Genomic DNA, 27761 nt, shown 5'->3' on the forward strand with positions numbered 1-27761 from the left:
TAACCTGGTTTAGTATTAATTCATTCAATAATTATTACTACCTGCAATGTGCTAGGCAGTTACAACAGTATAATTTTGAACAAAAGAAATAGAGTTCTGTACTTTGGTTGTAAAAACTCTAATGGCAAATCTAAGTGTCTACAAAAATTTTATACTGTTCCCAAATATAGTTTTCCAAAGCCCTAATTTTATGAAAGAGATTAACCCAGCAAGAATAAATGCAAAGAAAATCATACTCAAGCATGCCTTAATTGACATTCCAGGAAAACTTTGACAGCCACTAGAAATAAAAACACAAAAAGAATAGAATGGATATAGACTTCTAATTAGAGACAATGGAGGTCAAGTGGCAATGGAATGGCATTTTAAGAAAAAAAATTAAGTAAAAAGATTTCATGCATATATATATGCATATATAAATAGCAATGCACAATTCTGTATACAATAGAAATATTCTTTTTTTTTAAGATTTTATTTATTTATTTTTAGAGAGGGAAGGGAGGGAGAAAGAGAGAGAGAGAAACATCAATGTGCAGTTGCTGGGGGTCATGGCCTGCAACCCAGGTATGTGCCCAGACTGGGAATCGAACCTGCAACACTTTGGTTCACAGCCTGCGCTCAGTCCACTGAGCTACGCCAGCCAGGGCACAATGGAAATATTCTTAAACAGGGAAAAATAAAGACTTTTTTTTGGTAAGTGAAAAGTATGACAATTGTAGCCAAAAGGTTAGGAAAAGGAAAGTGTTCTGTTTAAAAAGATTTTATACTGTATGTAAAGTAGTATAATATTATTTAAAGACAAGGATAAAAAGACTATTTCTGAACTCAGCAGTACAAAATGGCATGGATTTCTTTTTCCTTTTTATGTTTTTTAAATTGTTAGTCAAGTACAGTTGTCTCTTTTCCCCACCACCACCACTCCCCCCACCCAAGCCATCTCCACCTCTCACTCTCCATCCTACCTGCCTTTGGCTTTGTCCATGTGTCCTTTATACACATCCCTTGACAACCCTTCCCTCTAATTCCCCCAATAGCCCCTCCCACTTTCCCTCTAGTTACTGTCAGTTTGCTCTTAATGTCAATGGCTCTGGCTATATTTTGCTTGTTTTGTTGATTAGATTCCACTTGAAAGGAAAGACATGAGGCTACCAAGGACATCTTTGAGAGCACAGATGACAATCACAAGTTATCATCAGTTAATTCTAGCCTTCCTAGAGTATATTAAACACCAAAAGCATGCAGCTTCCACATTAAATGTAAATACTATAAAATTGCATGAGCTTATTAAAGATGATGTCTTGGCATAATGTCATGTTTGGCAGAAGGATAATTAACATTTGTTTTTCTGCTCTGAGGTCTTTTCCCCCATACCTTGAATATAGAGGTTGTCTCCCTGCTGAGAGAGCCTTTTTTTTTTCTGAGCAATTTTTTGTTATTTTTCAAATACAGTTGTTTCTATTTTCCCTCCACCACTTCCCCCACCCCAGCCATTCCCACTTCCCACCCTTCATCCTACCCCCACTTTGATTTTGTCCATGTGCCCTTTATACATATTCCTGAAAACACATCCCTCTTTTCCCTCCATATCACCCCTCACTTGCCCTCTGGTTACTGTCAGTTTGTTCTTTACTGACTCTGGTTATATTTTTGCTTGCTTGTTTATTTTGTTGATTAGGTTTTACTTATAGGTAAGATCTTATGGCATTTGTCTTTCATCACCTGTCTTATTTCACTTAGCATAATGCTCTCCAGGACCATCCATGCTGTCCCAAAGGGTAAGAGGTCCTTCTTTCTTTCAACTGTGTAGTATTCCATTTTGTAAATATGCCATAGTTTTTTGATTCAGTCATTTACTGATGGGTACTTAGGTTGCTTCCAGTAATTGGCTATTGTAAATTGGGCTGCTATGAACATTGAGGGGGCATAAGTACTTTTGAATTGGTATTTCAGTGTTCTTAGGGTGTGACCCCAGCAGTGGAATTACAGGTCAAAAGGAAGTTCCATTTTTACTTTTCTAAGGAAATTCCATACTGTTTTCCACAGTGGCTGTACCAGTCTACCTTCCCACCAACAGTGGATTAGGGTTCCCTTTTCTCCACATCCTCTCCAACACCTATTGTTTGTTGATTTGTTTATGATGGCCATTTTGACCAGTGTGAAGTGGTATCTCTTTGTGGTTTTAATTAGCATATTTCTGATGGCTAGTGATGCTGAGCATCTTTTAATATGTCTCTGGGCCCTTTGTATGTCCTCCTTGGAGAAGTGTCTGTTCAAGTCCTTTGCCCATTTTTTAATTGGTTTGTTTGTCTACTTGGAGTATCATCATGTGAGTTCTTTATATATTTTGGAAATCAAACCCTTGTCTGAGATATCATTGTCAAATATGTTTTTTCATACCATTGGTTCTCTTTTCATTTTAATTCTATTTTCTTTAACCACTTAGAAGATTTTTATTTTGATGAGATCTCATTTGTTTATTCTTCCCTTTGAGTCCCTTGGTCTAGGGAACATACCAGTGAAAATATTGCTGCATTAAATAACTGAGATTTTCCCACCTTTGTTCTCCTCTAGGACTTTTATAGTGTCTTATATTTAAGTCTTTTATCCACCTTGGACTTATTTTTGTATATGTTGTAAGTTGGTGGTCAAGTTTCATTTTTTTGAATGTAGCTGCCAGCTCTCCCAGTGGAGGCTATGTTTACTCCACTTTATACATCTTCTCTCTTTGTTGAATATTATTGACCATAGAGACTTAGGTTTCTTGGGGGGCTTCCTGTTCTGTTCTATTCATCGATGTGCCTGTTCTTATACCAGTACCAGGCTATTTTGATTACAGTGGCCTTGTAATTCAGTCTGATATCAGGTATTGGGATCCCTTCTACTTTCTTCTTCTTTCTCAAAATTGCTGCAGCTATTTGGGGTAGTTTATGATTCCATATAAATTTTTGAAATGTTTGTTCTACATCTGTGAAATATGCCATTGGTACTTTAATAGGTATTGCATTGAGTCTATGAATTTCTTTGCATAATATGGACATTTTGATAATGTTAATTCTTCCAATCCATGATATAGTATATACTTTCATTTTTTGTGTCTTCCTTAATTTCTTTCTTCAGAGTTGTGTAGTTTTCTGAATACAGGTCTTTTACCTCCTTGGTTAGGTTCATTCTGAGGTATTTTATTTTTCTTGTTGCTATAGCATGGGATTTTTTTTTCCTGATTTCTGTTTCTGATATCTCATTGTTGGTGTACAAAAATGCCTTTGATTTCTGAATATTGACTTTGTACCCCACAGTTTTGCCAAATTCACTTATTAGGTTGAGTAGTTTTTGTTAGTCTATTGGATTTTCTATGTGCACTATCATGTCATCTGCAAACAATGACAGTTTGGCTTCCTCCTTTCCAATTTTGATGCCTTTTATTTCTTTTTCTTGTCTGACTGCTGTGACTAGCACTTCCAATCTTATGTTGAATAGATCTTCCAAAACTGAATGAAGAAGAATCAGAAAGCCTCAACAAACTAATAACAGATGATGAAATCAAGTGGTAATCAAAAAACTCCTGGCACTCAAAAGTCCTGGACCGGATGGTTTCATAGGAGAACTTTATAAAACATTTAAGAAAGAGCTAACCTTTATTCTTCTAAGCCTATTCCAAAAAATCCGATAAGACAGAAGTCTCCCAGACTCTTTTTATGAAGCCAGCATCATCCTAATCCCAAAACCATATAAAGACACAACAAAGAAAGAAAACTACAGGTCAATATCACCGATGAATACAGATGCTAAAATCCTCAACAAAGTATTGGCATACCGCATCCAGCAATACATTAAAAAGATCATACACCATGATCAAGTGGGATTCATCCTAGGGATGCAAGGACAATACAATATTCACAAATCAATATTTGTGAATGCATATCACATAAACAAAAAGGAAGACAAAAATCACGTGATCATATCAATATATGTGGGAAAAAAACATTTGATAAGGTACAGAACCCATTTATGATAAAGACATGCAGCAAAGTTGGAAATAGCAAACATTCCTCAACATAATAAAGGCCTTATACAAGAGGCCTACAGCCAATATCACACTCAATGGGAAAAACTAAAAGCTTTCCCACTAAGATCAGGAACAAGACAAGGATGTCTGACAAGGGAGCCTTGATTAAAGGCTCCTGCATTTTTATAAATGTGAGGCCTATGGGAGCTCATGGGTGAAGGACTATAAGTAGAAAAGTACTGAGCACTGGGTCAGGGTGGAGAATAGTGTCTTCAAACTTTCCCCATGAGGAGATCTCCAAATGGAGGGCCTGGGGTAGGAGCACAACTGTGCAAAAGAGCATGGCTTGAGTCCTAGACTGCACTTCCCTTTTGAGACAGCAATGCATTGGTGGTACATCAAGTCAGCTGTGTCCTGTTGTTACAGAACACAACAAGGGGGGCCTGGGATGATATACTATTATTGAAAGAAGGCCCCCGGTCCATTATGTCCGCCACCCTAGGAAAGACGTCTCTCAATGCCAGAGATTCATGAAAAGGAAAGGAAATGTTTATTTAATGCTACACACACTTAAAGTAGTGACCTATTGTCTTTACCAAAATCCCAAAGTCCCTTAAAACACCCACAAACAGACACAGTCCTTTCTTCCTTCCCCCTTTGCCCAGTCCAGAGTACCATATCTCAAGAAAGGAAATAGAAGTCCATGGCTCAGGCAGTCCTCTAGTTCTTCTCAGTTGGTACTCCCCCTCGACTGGGAGACCTCCCTGGATTCCCGGCACCCTCAGCTGAGTTGCCTGGATCTCTGCTAAAACCAGGTGGTGGTTCCCCCTTCTAAAGCTGTGGGGGTCCCCACTCTGCCAGGCCGCGTGGTTCTCTCCTCAGGGCTGTGCATGGCTCTCCTCCTCAGGGCTGTGTGTGGTTCTCTCCCTCAGGGCTGCTGCGTGGTTCTCCCTCTCTCAGGGCTGCAGGAGTCTCCACTCCATCAGGTCCGCATGGTTCTCCTCCAATGGCTGCACATGGCTCTCCTCCTCAGGGTTGCGCATGGCTCTTCTCCTCAATGGCCACCAAATCTGGGTTTTAAATCCCCGAGGCCAGTCTTCCTCTGCAGCCTCATTTCCGACTCCTCCCACACTCGGCTTCACATGCCAGAACTCGTGTCCTTCCAGCTTTACTGGGCTGCCATCATGAGTCTGGGCAGGTGTGGCCCCATGTCCTGGAGCCAATCTTCTCTGAGCTCCCACGCAGGAGCTGTAACTCAGGGGACCCACCCCCCCAGTTACATCTGGGTGGGGAAGTTACTTCCATTCCCCTGGCTTAGAGATGATCATAGCTACTTAACATCTCTATGCAACCAGTCAAAGGTTATAGATATGCCAAATGACCACACCAGAGCTTAGCTGCAAGGCTGTTGCTATGCTAAACAGCTCTCAATGGCCCTGCTCCATTTGTCCCTTCCCCCAACCCACACCCTGGGTGGGGGGCAGTGAAGACATCCTAAAATCTCCTAGACACCTTGAGTTCTGGACCCCATTTTAAAATGTCCATTTGGAGTCCCCCCTCTTGGCTGCACCCTGTAACACTGTGAGGCCTGTCCTGCAAGCCAACACCATTGTAATTGCCAGTGGCTGGTCCTAAAATATTATATGCATATGCTCAGCCTGGAGCTGGGCTCTTCAACTCCACCTTAACTTTTTAGCACCTGAGCTAGAAACATAGGCTAGACCATCATGAAACTGAATGGGTGAGACCCTAAGGGGTTATGTCAAGAACAGTGTAATTAGTCCTAGGCTTGGTGGGCAAGGTAATGATCAAGATCACTCCACACAGGATGAGACCTGACTGAAGGATTAAATGTAACCATGAATCTCAATAGTCATTACATTAGGAAAATATGTCCCATAACTGCTAGGGTCTACCTTTGAGAGACAGGAAGCTTTTTCCTTACATTTTGTGGGGGTCCTTTGTCCTCCGAGCCCCCCATCTGCCACTGATGAGAATAAGTCTACCAAAACATGATATGCTTGGGGAGGAAAGGTGGCCCATCTCTCAAACGAGAAGGGCCAAGAGCCTTTTCCTCAATGGATTTTCTTGGGTTTGTTTACACAGGAATTCAGGTAAAGCTCATTACTCATTGCCAGGAAGTAAGGATCAAATAACAAGGATCTCTGAGGGCCTATTTCGAGTCAGGTTCAGATAGCTAAAGAGCTGAAAAAAACTTTAAGGAACAAACTTACTTCTTCCTTGGATTCTTATCATTTAATTGAGAGCATTCTAAACAAATCAGGTTTCACAGGATTTTACATATTCTTTCTTAGGCCTGATCACCGGGGGAACTCGCCATTTCCAGCACAGGGCTGCACCACCTCTGTCATTGTTTCAGGCTTAGGTGGAGCAAGGGAAGTAAGGCAGCCACGAGATTAGGAGATTTTCTCGCAGACAATGAGGACTCTGGCTATGTCAAAGCTGAGGGGCAAGGGTCCATCACCCCCTTTTGCTGTAGCCCCCAAAGTCCTTCCTTGGGGGCCTCCCACATGATCATGCCTGTCATAGGTCGTTCCCCCCTTGGGGAATCTCACCTGTCATTGGCTAACTGACCAAGAATTGGGTGCCAGGCAGGGTGAAGTAAAGGAGCAGAAGTGGTGCTCCTGCCAGGGAAATAAGCTTTTGTCTCCTTGTTGGCTTATGGTCCAAGGTCATTCTCTCAGCCTTAGCCTTGGTGGGGGCTACAGCATCTGATACCAGGCAGGGCAGTTCCCAACAACGTTTCTTTATGAATCCCTTTTTATCTGGTCTAAGGGATTATTAATTCAGGAACAACACATGTCTTGTACAGTTACAGCTAACCTGACCTGAAATTTTCTGGGAGCCTGTGGCAATGTCAGGGTATCAGGGTATACATATAAGGAGTATAATCACAGGGACACATGTTGTCTCCCAGAAATAGTGTGTACAACAATGTGAGGGCACCCAGGATAGGATGTATACCAATCAGACAGCAGGTTAACACAGCTCAAAACATGACTTCTACCCCAGTGTTCCCAGACCAGATGAATAATTCACTTTAGCCCTTGATTTCAGAACTACCACAGGCAGTCTGTTTCTCTAGGATACCAGTGTTCCAACCTGGTGAATGTGGATGACATCTGCAAGTGTCTATGTGGAAAGTGCAGGAACTAATCTATCCCCTTTCATCTCATAGAGCTGTGAGATTGTGAACTCAACAGTCAGACTGAATCCAAAGCATTCACAGCAGCTGGAAAAGACAGTACTATGGGGTTTTATTCAGGAGGAGGGGAAAGCTTTCAGGAGCAGCTCTGAAAGATCTGAAAGGTCATTAATGCCACCCCTCTGTACCTCCCCAGGTACCAGGGTTTTAACTTTTTTTTTCCTGTTGTCATTATCAGTATGTCCCATTTAATAATGAAATTTACATTTTTAATCCCTTACTGTCTTCCAGAACTCTCAGTACAGAAGGATTTTATGCAAGAGGGAGAAAAAAATTATAGAGAAAAAAAATTTTTGGACAAGTTAATCAGAAAGATACAACATGTTTAAGAGTTTGTCAGCACAAAAATATATCTCCCATCCCTGCTATTTACTAGTCATTTTAACCCCTTATCTAATGAAATTTAGAAAGGGATGACTGGGTTGTAAGGCCCTTGCAGGATCTCCCACAAAGTTTGAGGTAACAAAACTTTAAAAGAAGAACATGCAGTTGAAGCAACTGGGCAGAAAAGCTGATCACGCATGGGCACAAACGACAAGTGACCTTTTGGGTAATCATTGCCTTTAAACCCCAGATTGCTGACCTGAGCTGTGTAGTGAAGGCTGGGGTTGTCTTGTCCACCCCTATCAGTTGCATAAGCCTGTTCTTTAATTATCCGTTAAAACACTCAGTTTCTTTTGTGGCTTGGGTGTGATTTGAAGCATGAAGAGTCTATCCTACATTCCCTGATTGAGCCCATTGACTATAGCTTGGGAGGCAAATCCAGGGCCATGATCAGATTCAATATGCCTAGGAAAACTGAACAAGAAATAAATATAGTATTGTAGGTCCTGGAGAGTGTGACTTGAGTCACTGGAATGCACAGCGTGTCTAGACGAAATGCAAAGGAAGTGTCACCTTCAGTCAGGATACAATGAAATCCTCTGGTTAGACAAGACACTCAATGTGAGGCAGGATGCTCTACCAGCCAAGAATATAACTGCCTTTTGACTTGGGCAGTCTGTCCCTGGGCAGTGATTTTAGCCTTGGACTTCAGGATTCATATCTTTTTCTTTTTCTAAGGTCTGAGATTCAGCCCACACAAAATTGACTTATTTCGTAATATGGTATCTGAAGAATAAGGATTGTATTAACAGAGACCAAATTTTTTATTGTGTTATTGTAAAACACATATAACACAAATTGTCTTTTCAAACCATTATATTGGGCAACAATCGTGACTATTTATTTACAAAACTTCCATCACCACAAGTAACAACTCTAACCATTTAAGTAGTAACTACCCATTCCTATCTCTGCACAGTCCTTAGAAATCTCTAATCTACTATCTAAAGAGTAAAATGCTTTCCCAAGAACTTTAGAAACACAGTTCATTTATTCTTATAGTTATTCATTCAAAAATATGTGTTAAGGTTCAAGTATACACCAGGTATATTAGGCATTGATTTTCATAAGTGAATAAGGAAGGCAAAGTGCCCAGTCAGGAAATTCACAATCCAGGGCGAGGGGAAGTAAGGTAATTACAAGAGAATATGGAATTGCTTGAGTGGCAAGGAGTAAAAGATATTATTGGAGCAAAGATGAAAATGTTTATGTTAAACTTTTTTTTTCTTACAGTGAAATAATCATTATTATCAGATTCATTTGATTCTAGGGCCTCTTTCCACGAGCTGAGGCAAAAAGTTGCCACCTGTCCATAACCTGAGAGTATATTTTGGTGGCTACCTGTCATTATTACTCTTTAGGACCACCTTGGGATAAAGAGAAAAGATGACTGAGGCCAGAATTTCTGCATGTTATTAGAGTATGCTATTTCTGCAGGGGGAAGTTGTGTGGATGTGTCCATAAGCAGGTGTATCTGCACTTGCTTCTTTATGGCCCTTTTTTGTTGATATACTAATGGTCTCAGGCCTTTTATTCTGCCATTTGCTTTACTTTGTCATTGCTTTTTTCCTACTAACACCTAACTCTGAACAAAGTCCCTATAAGGCCTGTCTGGGCAGAACTTGTCCTGCATCAGGACTTAGAGTCTGGTTCTCTGAGTTCTGCTTCCATTTAGTGTTTAAATGATTTTGTAACTGTTTTATTCTGTCTTATATAGTTTGAATAAACTTAGCAAATACTTTTTGACAAACCTTAATAACTTGGTTCTTCTGGACTAACCAGAAAAAACATGGCAACATCTAGCCCCAGAAGTTCAGGAGATGCTGGACTATGAGAGGCTGGGGATGGGAATGGGGCATGAATTAAAGAAAATGGGCTAGGAAATGTCAGGAAAAAGCCTTTGATTGGCCAGAGAAAAAGATTAGAGTCTGAAAATCAGGAAGAAGTTAGGAATAGTAGGACCTTGAGGTTGCTAAAAACAGCAGGGGTTGTGCCTCTGCTACTTTCATGAGAATGATTACTCTAGCCATGGAGTGAATCTACTTCTGCTTCACACTCCTACACATGCTTGGGAATGGGAGCCTCTGGAATATCCAAACTTCAAGGCCCTAGACAAGTTTCATACCCGGCTATAACTCCACCCTCTCTCTCCTTAGGTTCTTTTAGGACTAGCAAAGACTGGAACATTCCTAGAATCCCTAAAGCCAACCAGCCTTATCTCCTGGGAGCTGAGGGAAACCTCCAGGGTCAATATCAGACATAATTGTAGTGGTGCCATGTGCGTGTGTGTTTAGGGAAGGAGGGAACAGCAAAGAGCTAATCCTGGGCCCCCTAGTGGCCCTTACTTAGGTTATTTAAAGGACCACAGCATGGATCCCAGGTGCTCCAAAAAGGGGAGAGTAGAGATGCAAGGCCATGAGTTTGCTCTCCAAGAACAACATGAATATTTAGTAAGATATACCTACATACATGAGGGCACATATACACAAACACATTAAAAGGGGTGTGGGACCACCTTCCCTCTCTCACATTACCTCACATTCAGGTAAGTGGTTCTAGGTGAGGTTGGGCTTTGTATTCACATTCTAGTAGCCCATTTTTTTGAGGTGCAGGTGTTCAAAACCCCATCGTCTGCTTCATTTTAGTCATCACTGTACAGTTAACATTAAAAAGGTCTTCACAAGTCCCTTATCTGATCTGAATGTGTATTCCTTTTTTTTAAAGATTTTATTTATTTATTTATTTATTTATTTATTTATTTTAGAGAGGGAAGGGAGGGAGAGAGAGAGAGAGAGAGACAGAGAGAGAGAGAGAGAGAAACATCAATGTGTGGTTGCTGGGGGTTATGGCCTGCAACCCAGGAATGTACCCTGGCTGGGAATCGAACCTGGGAAACTTTGGTTCCCAGCCCGTGCTCAATCCACTGAGCTATGCCAGCCAGGGCCTTGAATGTGTATTCTTTAATTTGTGGATGAACAATTCTATTATAAGCTTTTTTCTACATTATTTTTATTGTATTTTTCCATTACCACTTGTCTCCCTTATTACTCCCTCCCCCAGCAATCACCACACTGTTGTCCATGCTTTTAAGTTATCTTATTTTGTTAAAACTCTTGTTGATCTTTTAGATCTCTTGCCTGCAAGACACATATGTAAAATTTTGCCAATTTCTCTTTTTATTTTTATCCATTTTTGTTTTACATACTTCAAGTTATATTCTTTAAGAGGATATACATTTACTTATTAACATTCTTATAGGTGTAATGTTTATTTTGTTCATGAAATAATCAGTTTTTCCTTAAAGAAACATTATCAAAAGACATTTTCTTAGATATTAATATTGTAATATCTCACTTCATTACTCTAATACTGTTATCATAATTTCAGAATCATTTTTATGGAAGTTAATATTCCAGCTTTTGTTTTTCACTTTAAATACATCAATTTGTGTTTAAACTGATGCTACACAGTTTTTTCATTGATCCTCTCAGGTACTTTGTCAGGGTGCCACCATGACTACTTGCAATGCCTCCCAGGGCCATCCTTCTTTCTTCATTCTGCAAGGCATTCCTGGGATGGAGGACAAACACAGATGGATATCAATCCCCTTCTCTTCCATGTACTTCTTCATCATCCTTGGAAACTGCGCCATCCTCTTCACGATCTCCACAGAGAGGTCCCTGCACAAGCCCATGTTCCTGCTCCTCTGTATGTTGGCCCTCACAGACCTGGGCATGTCCACAACCACTATTCCCAAGGTGCTCTGCATCTTCTGGTTTGGCCTGAGCAAGATCAGCTATGAGGGCTGCTTGGCCCAGATGTTTTTCATCCACTCCATCTCTGCTTTGCAGTCTGCCATCCTAATGACCATGGCCTTTGACCGTTATGTGGCCATCTGTGAGCCCCTGCGCTATGCCACCATCCTGTCCAATAGTCGCATCGGTCTCATTGGCCTAGTGAGTTTAGTGAGAGCCATCCTGTTCATTCTGCCCATGCCCATCCTACTCCAGCAGGTGCCCTTTCATACCAATCATGTCATCCCTGCGACCTACTGTGAGCACATGGCTGTAGTGAAGATGGTATGTGTGGACACCACAGTCAACAGGATATATGGTCTGGTGGTGGCTTTGTTAGTTGTTGGACTAGACATCTCAGCTATTGCCTCATCTTATGTGCTAATCATCCGGGCAGTAATGCGGCTCTCTTCTAAGGAAGCCCACCACAAAGCAGTCAACACCTGTACCACACACATCTGTGTTATGCTTATCTCTTACACTCCCTCGCTTTTCTCTTTCCTCACTCACCGCTTTGGTCGGGGGATTCCACCTCATGTCCACACCATTCTTGGCAACTTATACTTCCTTGTACCTCCAATGCTCAATCCTATTATTTATGGAGTGAAAACCAAAGAATTTCGGGAAAAAGTGACTAAATATGTATGCTGGAAAAAGGAGTCCATAACCACTGCCCATGGTCAGAAACCTGGCTGATTAGCAGCAGTGGTAGGTATGAAGAAAACAGATTAAGTAGACGCAGTTCTTGAGGGAATTTGGTTAGTGGTAGAAATTGTCATATTGTCAGGTTAACCTCCTGAATCCTTGAATAAGATGCTAAGATACAGGAGTCCTACTTGCTCTCACTAATTCCAAAGCAAGGCAACTACCCCTTAAGAAAAAAAAATAATAGCATCTCTCCATACCTGACATGGTGTTTGGGGAAATTATATATGATAATGTATGCAAAAACACTTCAAACAACAGCACAAACTGAATGCATGTAAAATGGGGTATAGTGTTTTCTATGGAGAGAACATAAGAACAAACAATAACTTGTCCACCACTCTGAAAGGTAAGTCCAGTTGTGAGTCAATGTGGGTGTGTATTTGTATTTGTGTGTTACAGGGGAGATGGAAAGTGAAGATTATTTATAAGGAGTGAGAAGGGATATTAAAAGTGCAAAATTGTGTCTAGACCCTTTTATTATCCCTGCTGCTTTATTTGTTGCTTCCTTGTGAACTAGAGAATATGGACAAGAAACATATTCAATTCCCAAAGAAATTTCAGAAGAAAAAGAAAACTAGAAGTTTCTAAGCTTATAATGTTGCTATGCATTTTAACTAATTTTACACTTGTAAAAACTCCTAGTGTCTACTCTTCTGTTTGTCTCAACTATTTCCAGTGTCTGAGAAGAATCGCTTCCAGAGACAATTCTGAGAATGTTTTGTGTTGTGGTTAAAGTTATAAAGATCAGTTTTATACTGGAAATATTTGGTTACAGACCTCTGCAAGGTTATTTCTCTAGGAATCCAAAAACAAGTCATGAGTAGATACCTGGAACAGCTTGTAAAACTCAGATCCTATGTCCCAGTATTATTAAATTCAGAGGATATCGTTAATCACTTCTTGACACTGGTTAGAGATATAGCAGTCAATATTTTAAGATGCATGTAGTTTGGAAACAGAAAGATTGTAGGGTTATTCATCATATGGTAGAACTAATACATGAAGGTAGAATTTAGTGAAAAAGATACCTACCATTAAGGTCACAAAGCCACTATTTAGAGACTTAAAATATTTAAACTACAGTAAACAAACAAAACTTCCCCAGAATTTGGTACCTGATGTGATAGGCTCAAATACACTAAACAATTCAATAACAGGGACTGATGAAGCTGGGCTATTTTAGAGGTTGAAATAATGGACACAACCTTCAGGAAATGAAAAAACTCAGGATTATATAGGGAGCACCTTTTCTATAAATAGAGGATCAGACATGAAGGAACCCTTGCAGGAGCAGTGCTGCCTATTTGAAATGAATATTAAGAGTAGATACTTAAAGCTCCAAGATCATATAGAGACATATAGTGACAACAAAAATCACTCAGCAAAATGTTTTATGATTAATCATTTAATTGACAAATTAGTGTCAGCTTGTGAAAGAGCCTGAGGCAACATTAGCCTGACCAGCTCTAGTTAACCAAATTTACCTTTTGCGGAGAGCTGAGAGTGATTTTTTTCATCCGATTCTAATGGTATTTAGATACAGAAGCACAGTGCACATGCTATAAAATATTACCAACTTCTTATTATTACTTCATTTTCCTTTTGTCTTTGGTGAGATAGTTTACAAAAGTGATTTATTTACACCTGAACAAAATACATATTGTGGGATTTGTGCCAGGAAAACTGGAAGCAGCAATTGATTCTGGGGAAAACTGGGAGAACTAAAGAAATCAGAAAAAAACACAAGAAGAAAGGCTAACTGTGCTTGTCCTTTTTGGTTTGGACTTTCTTCCTCTTTCAAAAGTCAAAGTGTTATGAATCATGGTTGATTATTTTTACTGTTGTGTGAGCTTGATTCATCTCCTGTGGGCTTGCTAGCAATGTGACACATGACATTAACGTTAATTAACCATTTTGCTTGTCACATCTATAGAGTATTTCCTAGCAATGCAAAAGTTAGAAAAATGTTCAAATGTTTCATATTTAGGTCAAGTTTAACCACTTGTGCTTGTCAGGTATTTCCACTTTGGATTAATGCAGGTTACCCTTCACTTTTGTTATTTCCATTTTCTCTGGAGAATTTGAAATGGTCCCAAGCTCTCAAATAAATTATAGATAATTATACAAACATTTTCTAATAAATGATCAGGAAGGTGACACTTCTGAGTAGAGTGTAGGGTACTTGGGCAGAAGGTTTTTCAACATTGGAAATTCCAAACCTGGGTTCCCCTAAATATAAAACCTAAAATAAAAAGTTGCTTATTGGCAATTTATTTAGAAATATAATCACAGAGAGTGGGAGTGCAAAACAGGCAGAGTGCAACTGGGAAAAAGGAAAAACCAATACAACGATTTTAAATCCATTTTTACACTGCTAGTGGAATCTGGTGTCCTTTCCAGGACACCTGAGGAGCCCTATGAAATATCTCACAATCGGCTTTCCCGGGGGATGAAAGGATTATACTCAATGGATCATGAACTGCACCGCAAGTGTTAACTTCTCCGTTCTTCTGGGCTGTGTATGCATGACAGCAGAGCTCGTGGCTGGGGATGTCCTGTGCCATGGAGTTAAATGCAGCTCCATGGCAAGAAGTGCTAGGCACTAGACTTGACCGGACATTGGCTGTCTGATTACACCTGCATGGAACTAGTCACTGTAACAGAGGCTGAATAAGGTGTGACCAAGGGGATTTTGAAGTGGTGTGCAAGGATGGTCTAATGTAACAAGCTATAGCTTAGGGACATGGTAGAGTATTTTAATTTTTAGTTAATAACTGAGTGAACTTGAGAAAAATGCAACCTTAAGATAACATAGGTATTTTTACATGTCTTCTATGAAAAAAAGTACGTAGTGAAAATTAAACAAGAAATAACTTCTCTGGGCAAAATTAAATTATAGCTTAATTATACAAACATTATTATACATTTTTACTTTGTTAGTTTATGTAATAACATCTCCCAGCAACTGTTCCATAAGAGCAAATATAGACTTATTTTATTCTTTTTCATGACTCCTTAGTATTTCTCTGTATGTTTGTTAAATTTATTTCAGCTGTCACCTATTAATGGGCAGATGGTTGTTCCAGGCTTTTGTTGTTCAAAAAGATCATAAGAGCATCTTGTTATATTGATCTTTTTCCTGCACATGCCAAGTATTATTGAAGTATAAACATGTAGATATGGAATTATTATAAGGAAGGATATATCTTCTATTTCACCTTTTTTATAGTTCTTTTTGTCTGGTCAACAAAATATACTATATGAAATATAAACATTAAAATATAATGTGGATAATGTAAACATTCTATTCAACTTGACTGGCAATAGTTGACATTGTATTAGTTTCATAAGGCTCATATAATAAATTATCACAATCTAGTTATCTTAAAACAACAATTTTTTTCTCTCATGATTCTGCAGGCTAAAAGTCCAGTATCAAGTTTTCAGTGGGGCCATGATCCCTCTTAATGCTTCGGGATACAAGGGAAACTTTCTTTACCTCTCTCCCAGCTTCTGATGTTTGCTGACAATATTTGGTATTCCTTAGCTGAAGACACATCTCTTCAAATTCTGTTTCTATCTTTACATGTCTTTTTCCCCATGTGGATCTTCATATCATCCCTTTTGTACAAATTTTCCTCTTCTTATAAGATCCCAGGTACTGAATTAGGCCTCAGCTTAATGCAGTACAAAGTTATCTTAATTACATCTTAAAGAACTTATTTCCAAATAAGTTTACATTCCAAAATTCTGGACATGTTCTCACACCTATTCCTTATATAAACAAATACTACAAGTATTATGACTATAAAATAAAGTCATGTTTATAATACTATTTTGTGGTTTATTATTTAACCTCATATTATTGACTGTAACCAATGATACTATGTATAGATTCATTCTCCCCTTCCTTTTTAAAACTATTTCATGATATGCTCTAACCAATCCTGTATTGGTAGACAATTGGAATGATTCCAATATTTATTTTTATTTAAGAATGTGGCCTTAGAACAGAGGTTGGAAAACAATGGTCCACGGGCTAGATTTGGCCTATTGCTTGTTCTGGTAAATACAGATTTTTTTGGAACACAGCCACCCATTTGTTCACCACAGTGGTAGTGTTGATTTGTTGTGACAAAGATCATTGTACCCACAAAGACAAAAATGTTTACTATCTGAAACTTTACAGAAAGAGTGTTCTGACCCTTGCCTCAGAGGAAGCCAAGACATGAGAAAGAGGGAAGAAGGGAGGGAGGGAGGGAGGGAGAGGGGGGATGAGAGTTGGAAAATTGTTACTTGGAATTTCCTTTTCTATTGCCCTCCAAATTCTATTAGTGTCCTATAATAAGCATGTGAATGTGCCTCACAGACTTCCTGCTATAGGGAGCTAATTGACTGAAGAACCCAACTACTACAATTTGAAATCCATCATTGCATTTTCATCAAGTAATGTCTCCCCGAGAATTCTCCCAACCAATGATTGAGTGTGACAAGGATGCTAAGGCCCCTTCCTGGGGAATATAAGACATGTTGGTAGGCTCCTTGGTCAGCTGATCTTGCCTTTGCATGGCAATCTAACATACTTCCACTCAGCCTTTTCTCTCTTTCTCCTTAACTTGGGGGGCTTATATTGTGGTTTTCCTGGTATTTCAATCTACACAGATTGTCTGTTTTTCTTTTTTTTTTCACACAGATATTGCATGTTGAATTCCATCTTGGTGTCTGCTTTGCAGAGGACCCAGACTAATACAAGTTGACACTGAGAGTGGTACAAGTGGCAAGTCAGGAAATTGAGACTACTTCACTTCCTGCCTGGCAGGCAGAGAATACTCTTGTAATTAGCAAATGGGGCAGGATAGTGTCTGGAAAGAGGCAGTGGTTCAGTTGCCAAATATTTTACCAGTACTGGGAAATTTTGTGTCAAGTACAATTAGGCAAGCATTTGAAGAATATAGAGGAAACGGTGACTAAAATATGGAAATTTACTTGTTACTGGGAATTTGTTTTTATGCCCTATAGGATGACAGAGTCCATAATAAGCATTTAATAGCTAAAATGGAGAACTAGAGAGCCTAAACGGTAGTAGTATATTAAGAAATCTTCATCACTTATACTGGAAGGGCAGATATAATTGTATGGCAGGCTGGAGACCCAATTGTGAGAATATCAAGGCTCCAGGGATGTCCTAACATTCAGCTAAGGCAGGTTTGCCATGTATAGATCAGGTCTTGGTAGAAAAACATGAAAACTTGAAAAGTGAGACAAAAGCATTAACACCCAGATTGATATTGCTGAAGATGACTCAGAAATTTTCTTTGGACCTTCTGAATAGGCAGGGATTCCCTGCAAAGTTCCAGGACTACTTCTGTGCTAAAACACTCTATAGAAGTCTCTGCCCTAAATGACAACAGTTGCCCCCATCCCATGACATAACTTCTCCTCCTCTTCCTCTTCTTTTCCTGAATGTATATGAGTGAGGCACTGGGCTAAATCACTGCATAACACAGCTAGGTACATTCTAAAATTCATGCAAGAATAAAAAGACCATAACCCTAAATAATTAAAAGACCTCACTGTCATGTGTTGGTAGAAGACAGGAACAATCTCTGGAATTGAATGTTGAGTGTGCTTGGTCAAAGGTGTTAGAATATAAGGTTAGATAAACAAGAATTAATTCCTTTAGGAATGGGGCTGACCATGTATTAGTTTTCCATTGCTCTGTAATGACTTACCACAAATGGAGCAGGCAAACTATAGCTGGAGTTCCTTGAATGAGGTTTTACATCCTAGACATAAATATTCCTTCATAGCTCCTGGCTTTACTCTGTGGGCTCTTTCTGGGTTCATGGTTATACTCTCTTAGTCATTCATATGTTTCATGAATAGAAGCAAATGTTTGTAGTTGAGCAGTTTGTCACCCTGATTCTTGCCAGTATAATGCTGGAAGTTTGTGAAATTTCTTTCATTTCTACTCTAATCAACAGGAGAAGATAGGGATGCGTTTACACAATGTCAGCAGAACAGAACATGTAAAACTAGGTGATTTGCTTAGCTACCTGGTGGTACTCTTTTGTCCCATTATAAATGAACATACAGAGTAATTCCAAACTGAGAAGAATATGAGTATTAAGTGTTTAGAAGTTTCAGAAATGAAGTTAAGGATTATACAACCAGGTAAGCCTTAGTACCTGACCTAGCAATAGCAAATAGGAGGGACATTTAGAGTGGAGAGTGGAGAAAAACAAAGGTGAGTATTAGCTGCAGCCCTGAGATCAACTGCTCAGGCAATGGCTAGAGTTCTGCCCACTGACCTTTCTCCTGAGTATTCCCTTGGGGAAAAAAGGCCTTTAAGAATCATGTAGAAGCTCTTTCTTAAACCCATTAGAGAAATATATTTGTGCTTTACAAAGGTTGGATTGTGGCAGCCAGAAGATAGCTCACAGACTTTGCATTCGAGGGAGCATAATTATAATTGCCTGAGAATTCCTGCTGCTTGCCAAGGTCATTCCAAGCAGACGCTACTTCCAGGCAGTTACTGAGAATGGCCATAGAGATACAAGGTGCAGACCCACAAAAGAGAGTTTAAATAGAAGTCTGTTGATTTTAGCTCAAAAACTTCCCAGTGATTTTGCTGCAGGAAATTTAGATCACTTCTACCCAGCCTTCTCTCCCTCCTTCACTTAGGGTCAAACTTTGACTGTAGTCTTATGGTCTTCCTACCATTCCCTCACTGTCTCCCTAGTTTCTTTCACACACATACTTCCACTAATAAAATTCGTATATGTTTTATCTTTTCTTAACACCTCTTTCTCTGGGAACTCAGACTGACATAGCATCATTGGACAAAACAAATAAGGTAGATTTCAACAGAGACTGGACAATGCATTCTATCAAAGCCATCTTCTAGGGGCACAAGTGTCTCAGAAGAGTGGAGATCAGATGGGAATGGGTTGGGGCATTAAAAACAGAATAACTAGAAAAGGAAGATGTTTTCAGTTCTCCAAATAGTGGTAACCATTTATATCACAACCTAGGGACATCTTTAATTCATTATTGGTGTTAAGAATGATGTAGGCACACAATAGTTGCCTGGGTTTTTTGATTAAGCCATTTCTGCTAAATATTCTACTTAGTTTTGCTGTACAACTTCTTCATTCTTGGTTGTATTTAGAGAGGCAACATGTGCATAATAGAGTGGAAAATATTTTATAATCAGAAATATTATAATTTGAATTCAGGCTTAACCACTTGCTACTTGTGTGACTATGGAAAAGTTACAGAGAAATTGAGCTTTTGTAACTTTATCTGAAAAATGAATATTAATACATAACTTGAGTTAAAATTGAAATGATTCCATGGGATCTTATATATATATAAAAATACCTAGAATAACCAGCACAAATCCATCTCAACAGATGATCTTTCTGCTGGAACTAATAGAATGTGAAGAATATAATATAGGAGTCTTCCATTCACTCCCCTCCTGAGACAGAGCTACCCCAGCCTTAGTTATAGCCTTGAACTTTTCTTATGTTTTTTTAATTATCCATTGTCATCATCTGCTTATCCAAGGTTTAATGCTATGTGTTCTCTGTCATTGAGATTATATTTTGATGACAGTAGAATATTCATTACTTTTATTTTATTAGTTTCTCTCTAAACTCTGACATGCTGATATCATGTGATGGTAGTCAAAGTCAGTGTTAGTCATAAATTCTCTCTGCATGTTCTCACCTTCAAAGGGAAATCTGGCTTAAAAGTACAAAAAGGCACAGAGAAGCCACCACAGATGAATTATCTGACTCTATACTTTTTCCTTCCCCCAGGCCAACATTCCCCTAACACACCTTTTATAAAACCACTTTCATAGTTAAGAATAAATTAGGACATTTTTTTACTAAGAGAGATTAACAGCAGAACAGTTTGAAGAAAGTAGATTCTTCCTTCTTTGATATAGATATGATTTATTTTTCTGTTCTGTAGGCATCTTCCTACTCTGAAGGCTAGGTGGAACAAGATGAAACACAAAGGAAAAATGTATTTAGTACAGGGGGTTCTCTGTTCTCTCTAGGTCATGTGAATTAAAAATGCTCTTAAGGCTTATAGAATGTTTAGCCCACCTGAGTAGAAAATAGGCTAGAACTGGTTAGAAGTCCTGACTAGAGATAGAGTACACACACTACTCTTATCTTCAGAGTGATTATACTTTTAAGATTCTCAAGCACAGTGATAGAGATTTAAGGAGTATTTATAAATTTAGGATTATTTTTCTTGACTTTAAAGTCAATATCACAATTGTTTAAATTGCACTAAAAGTGAGACTATAACATTTTTCTTTTTTTTAAGATTTTATTTATTTTTCAGAGAGGGAATGGAAGGAGAAAGAGAGAGAGAAACATCAACGTGCGGTTGCTGGGGATCATGGCCTGTAACCCAGGCATGTACCCTGACTGGGAATCCAAACTGCAACACTTTGGTTCGCAGCCCGCACTCAATCCACTGAGCTATGCCAGCCAGGGCTCATACTTTTCAATACTTATTATACTTAATGCTTTTATTTTATTTACCTTTCATTAGGAATGGGTCATTTTTTTCTAACTATTCAATCTTGTATTTGCCTTATTACATTGTGAAACTGATCCTATGATAACTATGTATTTAAATGATTAGATAGGAATTTCATTTACTACAGCGATTTAAAAGCATTTCAATACAGCAGTGCTTTATATATGACTTGCATCATCCTAGAATATTGATTCAGGAACAAATATCTTTCTTCTAACATATGCTTTTTCCCTTTTTTTAATTATTACAATCTTTAAAAATATATTTTATTGATTATGCTATTATAGTTGTCCCATTTCCCCCTTCACTCCCCTCCACCTGTACACCCTCTCCCACCTACATTCCCCCCTTTAGTTCATGTCCATGTGTCATACTTATAAGTTCTTTAGCTTCTACATTTCCCATACTATCCTTACCCTCCCCCTATCTTTTTTCTACCTACAATCTATGCTACTTATTCTCTGTACCTTTTCCCCCTCTCTCCTCCTCCCACTCCCCTGTTGCTAACCCTCTATGTGATCTCCATTTCTGTGGTTCTGTTCCTGTTCTAGTTGTTTGCTTAGTTTCTTTTGGTTTTGCTTTAGGTGTGGTTGTTAATAATTGTTAGTTTGCTGTCCTTTTACTATACATGTTTTTTCTTTATCTTCTTTCCTTAGATAAGTCCCTTTAACATTTCATAAAATAAGGGCTTGGTGATGATGAACTCCTTTAACTTGACCTTATCTGAGAAGCATTTTATCTGCCCTTCCATTCTAAATGAAAGCTTTGCTGGATAGAGTAATCTGGGATGTAGGTCCTTGTCTTTTATGACTTGGAATATTTCTTTCCAGCCCCTTCTTGCCTGTAAGTTCCCTTTTGAGAAATCAGCTGACAGTCTGATGGGAACTCCTTTGTAGGTTACTGTCCCCTTATCTCTTGGTGCTTCTAGGATTCTCTCCTTCATTTTTACCTTGGCTAATGTAATTATGATGTGCCTTGGTGTGTTTCTTCTTGGGTCCAACTTCTTTGGGGCTCTCTGAGCTTCTTGGATTTCTTGGAAGTCTATTTCCTTTACCAGATTGGGGAAGTTCTCCTTTATTATTTGTTCAAATACATGTTCAATCTGTTGCTTTTCCTCTTCCCCTTCTGGTACCCCTATAATTCAGATGTTGGAATGTTTAAAGATGTCCTGGAGGTTCCTAAGTTTCTCCTCGTTTTTTTAAATTCTTATTTCTTCATTATTTCCTGTTTGGTTTTTTTTCTTCCTCCTGGTCCACTCTATTGTTTTGAGTCCCAGTTTCCTTCCTATCACTGTTGGTTCTCTGTGCATCTTCCTTCATCTCTTTTATGGTAACCTGCATTTTTTCATCTAATTTGCGACCAAAACAACCAATTCTGTGAGCTTCCTGATCACCAGTGTTTTGAACTGTGCATCTGATAGGTTAGCTATTTCTTGGTCGCTCAAAAGGATGAGTTCTGGGGCACTGATTTGTTCTTCTATTTGAGCCATCGCTCTCTCTCTTTTTTTCCTGGTCTGGTTGCACCTGTTATGATGAGGGGCGGAGACTTAGGTGTTCACTGAGGCTGGGCACCCCAGTTGCTAGATTGTGATGTTGTATGTGGGGGCAGGGGTGGGAGAGAACAAGGGTGGCAGCCCCACTCTCCTGGGATCTCAGTCCCTTCCCTGGGATCCCGGGCTGCGCGCTCTGCCCTGGTCCACAATCGCAGCCTCACTGGGTCCGCCAGTTTCACTTGCGTACTCAGGGTCCACCCGCTGTGTGCCCCAATGGCTTATGTGTTCCCAGTTGCCTTAGGCGCCCACCTCTCCCCGCACTCTGTGTGAGGCAATCTGTGCTCGTCTCAGTCCCTCCTACCAGTCTTGATGAATGGGTCTACTTCAACTTCTTGGCTGTCCAACTTCCATTCAGATAAATTCTCTATCAGTTCTAGGTGTTATTCTGCCTCTAAATTGTTGTTGTTCTAATCTTGGTTATGTGTGGAGGTACGGTGTGCCCACCTATGCCTCCATCTTAATTATTATTACAATTTTTAAAATTGTTTTTCAAATACAGATTTTTGCCTTTTCCCTACCTCTCCCCACCACCCAAGCCCTCCCCAAGTCCCTCCCCCATTTCCACCCCCCTTGTTGTTGTCCATATGTCCTTTATAATTGTTCCTGTAAACCCTTCACCCTTTTCCCCCTCTATCCCCTCCCCTCTCCCTTCTGATCACTGTCATAACATATGCTTTTTTATGATGAAGATTCTGATCGTTAGAGTCTCTTAAATTAATCATCTGGACAGGTATTTTTCTTTGCAGTGAAACTTTCTGTTATGTGTATCTAAACAGTCCCTGAATCTATTTATGGAACCTTCAATTTCCTTCACTTTTGTCATAGGCATCCACATCATCACAATCATCTGATTGGTATTGTGAACATGCTGTATTGCCATTACATTGAAAATTATTGGTGAAAAGGCCAGTTTCTTAAAAAGTTATTACATGTTAAGGTGGTATCCAAAGAATGAGTATGTCAGATTCCTTTCAGCAATAAGACACTACTTAGAAACAGACACAGAGACTTAGAGAAATAGAATAGAGAGAACTGAAGCAAGTATAAACTTTCTATCAAGGCAAGGAAAGATAATCTTGGATCATTTACAGAGAAATTTTGTGTGTAGTTAATAAACATGCACACAGAAGTGAAGGTTACTAAGAGGTCCATATCATGGGTGCTATTAAGTCATAGAAAGAGCTTTCTTAGCCTCTCCCTTTTTTGTAGATCAATGAGATAAACAAATATACTGGGTCTTCATGAAGGCCACCACACACACACTCATATGAAAGAATATGAGTCTATTCTTTCATAACTCATTTGGAGATATAGCTGGGTCTTGAATGGTTGGGCAAAGGCTCAAAGGTTTTATTACTCTCAAGTTTGTTGTGTGGACCCATAGCCTATGCAGGTTTTTTTGCACAGGCATTTGGCCACCTTGCCTTGTATTTTCTTCATTTTTATACCATAGATGATGGGGTTGAGCATTGAAGGTAGAAGAAGGTAGAGATTGGCAAGGAGAATGTGGGCTTCAGGTGGGATATTGAGACCAATGCGGTGGGTGAAGGAGGAAAACAGTGCAGGCACATAAGTGACAATGATGACAAAGAGGTGGGCCGAACAGGTGTTGAGAGCTTTGAAGATGGCATTTTGAGAGTCGAGGCGTACCACAGCCTGTAGGATGAGACCATACGAGAAGCCAATAAGCAGCAAATCAAGTCCCACCACGAGCAGAATCACGAAGAGCCCATAGATACGATTAGGTCTTGTGTGGTCACAGGCCATTTTTACCACAGCCATGTGGTCACAGTAAGTGTGAGGAATGACCATGTGGCAGAATGTCAACCTCTGAAGTAGAAGAGGCATAGGCAGGACAAGAATCACACCCTTGGCTAGAGCTACTAGTCCCAGGCGTCCAACTAAGGAATGGTTCAGAATTGTGTTGTAGTGCAATGGTTTACACACAGCCACGAAGCGGTCAAAAGCCATTGCAACAAGTAGAGCTGATCGTACCACAGATGCTCCATGGATGAAAAACATCTGGATGAAACAAGCATTGAAAGCTATGTCCTGATCATTGAACCAGAAGAGGCAGAGCAGCTTGGGCAACAGAGCCAGAGTAGATATGAGGTCAGCCACCATCAGCAGGGCCAGGAGCAGGTACATTGGTGTATGAAGTGTGGGTTCTGTGGCCACCAAGATGAGGATAGCACCATTGCCAATGAGGATAGCCAAAAACATGAAGGAGAAAGGAAGAGATAGCCACAAGTGCTGTGATTCTAAGCCTGGGATGCCCATCAAAGTAAAGGTCAGGGTTCTGGAATGGTTGAAGATGAGCATAGTAGAAGCTGTTGGTGGTTGTTAAAGTTTAAACACCTGCCAATGAGATACAGGTAGTGGGTAGTTTTGTAAGTTTGGCTTTTAATGAGTTGCTAAAATGGGGTTCAGTGAGGGAGAGAACATTTCTTTGGGATCATGGAGTTTGCAATCAAGCTTTAGGTCTATCTCAAAGCACCTCTATTATTTTCACAATCATTTTTTTAAATGACACTCAGTTTTCTTCTCTGTGAATAGGACATTTACTCTCTCCCCTCACAGTTCAGCAATTCTACATTTAATTTGTTTTCTAGGGTTTTGAGTAATATTAGGATAAAATAATTCTTATTATTGATTCAAGGATAGAAGAACCAGGATCTTCTCATTAGGAAGCTTCCTAGATAAAGAGGAAATAAGCTTCCTTATTCCTGTTGAGAAGTTGAAAAAAACCCTTTTTTGAGTTTCTTTTGTTTTTATAGGTTGTCACCCTTTCAGGGATCTACTCTGGTCATAATCCTGTTTCTATCTATTTTGGACAAAGTATAAAAGATGTATTGTCCAAATAATGACACCATTAATTAAGTGGGTGCCTCTCACTACCTCTCAAGCTAAACACTTAAGCATTTGATCAGCACTTTGAGGTTTTTTACATGCCATGTTCACCTTTCTCTACAACAACTAGACCTCCTGTGTAGATTGAATTTTGTTTAGTCATGAAGTATTAACCCCAAATTAGTCCACTGAGCTACCTAAGAGTACTGGTTTATTCTTCAGGTCTTATTATTAATTAAACAAATTTCTTTCTCTTTCCAGTAATATATTCACTAACACCATCTTTCCTATTACCATCTTATGGAGAAGTTATGGAGAAAACTTATCTTTATGAGGAAATCTAGAGTCCTGTTTTCACAAAATGTAATGAGAAAATAGTAATCCTGGAAAAACATGTTTAGAGTAAGTGGAAATTGGCAACTGAAAATAATGCTTTTAATGGATAAAACACACATTTTACTTAAATCCAGATGACAGAAGGAAAATATTTTTATTCCATTTCTCCTTTATTAATGGTTAGGAAACCCAAAAATTCTATTGAAATTACCCTAAAATTAATAAAAACATCATTCAAACCTTCATTGTTAGTAACTTTTCCTTTCATAAAACAAATTTCTGATAAATGTGTAGAGGATCAGTAACTTCTTTTTTGAAATATGTACAACAGCATATGTGGAAAGAAAGGAAAGATGACTTTTGACAAGTTGAACATAAAATATCATTTTATATTATCCCAAATTAAAAATTAAGAATTCATTTCAGAAGGTAGGGGGAGGACTGGATGAAAGAAGGTGAGGGATTAGCCAAGGAACATATATGTATAACTCATAGACACAGACAACAGTGTGGGGATGGCCAGAGGGAAGGGGAAATGGGGACATCTGTAATAGTGTCAAGAATGAAAATACAGGAAAAAATTTAAAAATATGTCCAGGAAAAAAAAAACAGAAGAAACCAAAAGATATGTTTTAAAATTACTCCATCACTAAAATAGCTCTGACTGCATTGGTACCCATATACTGTGCATTCCTATTAAAAAAGGATAACCTGCCTCATTTGAAGTTTACTTATCTGCTTCTGAAATGAATCACATTTCCTTTTCCTTACACAAAACGTTTTCTGTAATTATTACCCCTCTCTCCTGCATAAATGTTTTTTCTTCTTCTAGTGGGGCTTCCCACTGTTCTCATTTACACCTGCAATTCTACCCAAGACACATTTAGTTTTCACCTGGACTACTGAAATAACCTCCTCACTCGTCTTTCTGCTACTCTTTTGCCTACACATGGATTATTGCCCTTGAATGGCCCTATTATCTTCAAAAATGTAAATATAATGATATTGCAATCCCTACAGTTTCTTACTATTTAAGGAGTAAAGTAAATAGTCTGCCATGATGCACAAAGCACTCTGATGCACTCTGATCATGAATACTGATGCTATCTATACAAGGAATGACTTGACTTCAGCTTTACCACTCTCCCTTCTCACTCCATACTTGGCCTTTTTGCTCTTCTTTAAGCATGGTAAGTTGCCTCAGGATGTTTATCCTTGCTGCATCATCTCTCCACACACATTCAAATGACTCACTCCCTACTTTTATTTGGGTCTGTGAAAGTATAATTTCTTTTTAAACTTCTATTTTTATCACCATAAACCACATATGATCTGAAATTGTCATTTCCCCACCACCAATTTATATCTTCATACTTCATTGAGTCAAAAAGTGGTTCACAGTCCTGGCTGCATATGAGAAATACCAGAGTTTAAAACCTTCTGATACTTTGAAAACTTATGTATATTTAAGGAATTGTGAGAAAATCACTGTGACCTTGCTGTCAAGTGCACAGAGTTCTGGAGACAAGGTCAGAAGTGAACCCATGACTGACAGCTTTTTTGCCTAAATGCTTTTCACATTCTTTGTAAATTATCTACATTTAACTCAATCTTATCCTAACTTCTCTACTTTGTCCACATCATGGCTCTGCCCATATCTATCTGTGTTCTATTACATAGTACGGAAGCTAAGTTTCCTTTTTTTACTCAATTTCTCTCATTTAGGGTTATTAAGTATTCACTATTAGCCAGGGTTTGTAAAAAATGCACTTTTTCATATATGACAGTATTTCTGTATATCTGTAAAACATGATTTATGAAATCTTTTACTTCCTCACCCCCTACATCCTCTGTAAACTTGTTTAATTTTCAGAAACAAGTCAATACTTTCAGGTATCTGGGACAGAAGTTGCTGGGTGGCTGGCAAATAAGTTCCAGTGAAATAGAATTTGTGGGGGCTATAGATAGAATTCACTTAGGAAAATCAATCTTACTGAAGTACAGGTAGTTTTAATTATTTATATCAGAACTTACCTGGAAATGTTCCACTATATTCTTTCAACCAGTCTCCCTTCTTCTGATAACCAGAGCCTTGTTGTTGGGATATTATAGTTTGAATCTGCCTATCTCATGTTTCATGAAACAACATTTATTTTCATTGTTATTATCATTATTGAACTGATGTCAGCCTTTGGGAAGGGGTTCCCTGCCCACCCTGGCTCTCCTTCTGAGTTTTTTCTTGGGACACAATATATAAGGTTTCTTTTGACAGTGGACCAAGGCTATCACATTATATAAGGCAAATTTTAACTCTATGATTTTGTCATCAAGGAACTCTGG

General features: G+C 39.0%; 2 protein-coding genes across 2 annotated transcripts; one reads left to right on the forward strand and one right to left on the reverse strand.

Moving 5' to 3' along the window:
* Positions 1-10916: 10916 nt before the first annotated feature.
* LOC114498919 (putative olfactory receptor 52P1) lies at positions 10917-13404 on the forward strand. The gene has a single exon (XM_028514920.2). The coding sequence runs from the start codon at positions 11129-11131 to the stop codon at positions 12104-12106; it is 978 nt and encodes a 325-aa protein (XP_028370721.1). The 5' UTR covers positions 10917-11128; the 3' UTR covers positions 12107-13404.
* Positions 13405-22882: 9478 nt separating this feature from the next.
* On the reverse strand, positions 22883-24631 carry LOC114498921 (putative olfactory receptor 52P1). The gene has a single exon (XM_028514921.2). It carries the CDS (start codon positions 24555-24557, stop codon positions 23595-23597), a length of 963 nt encoding a protein of 320 aa, XP_028370722.1. The 5' UTR covers positions 24558-24631; the 3' UTR covers positions 22883-23594.
* Positions 24632-27761: the final 3130 nt, after the last annotated feature.

The sequence above is a fragment of the Phyllostomus discolor genome, chromosome 6 (assembly GCF_004126475.2).
Source record: "Phyllostomus discolor isolate MPI-MPIP mPhyDis1 chromosome 6, mPhyDis1.pri.v3, whole genome shotgun sequence".
Classification (NCBI taxonomy): domain Eukaryota; kingdom Metazoa; phylum Chordata; class Mammalia; order Chiroptera; family Phyllostomidae; genus Phyllostomus; species Phyllostomus discolor.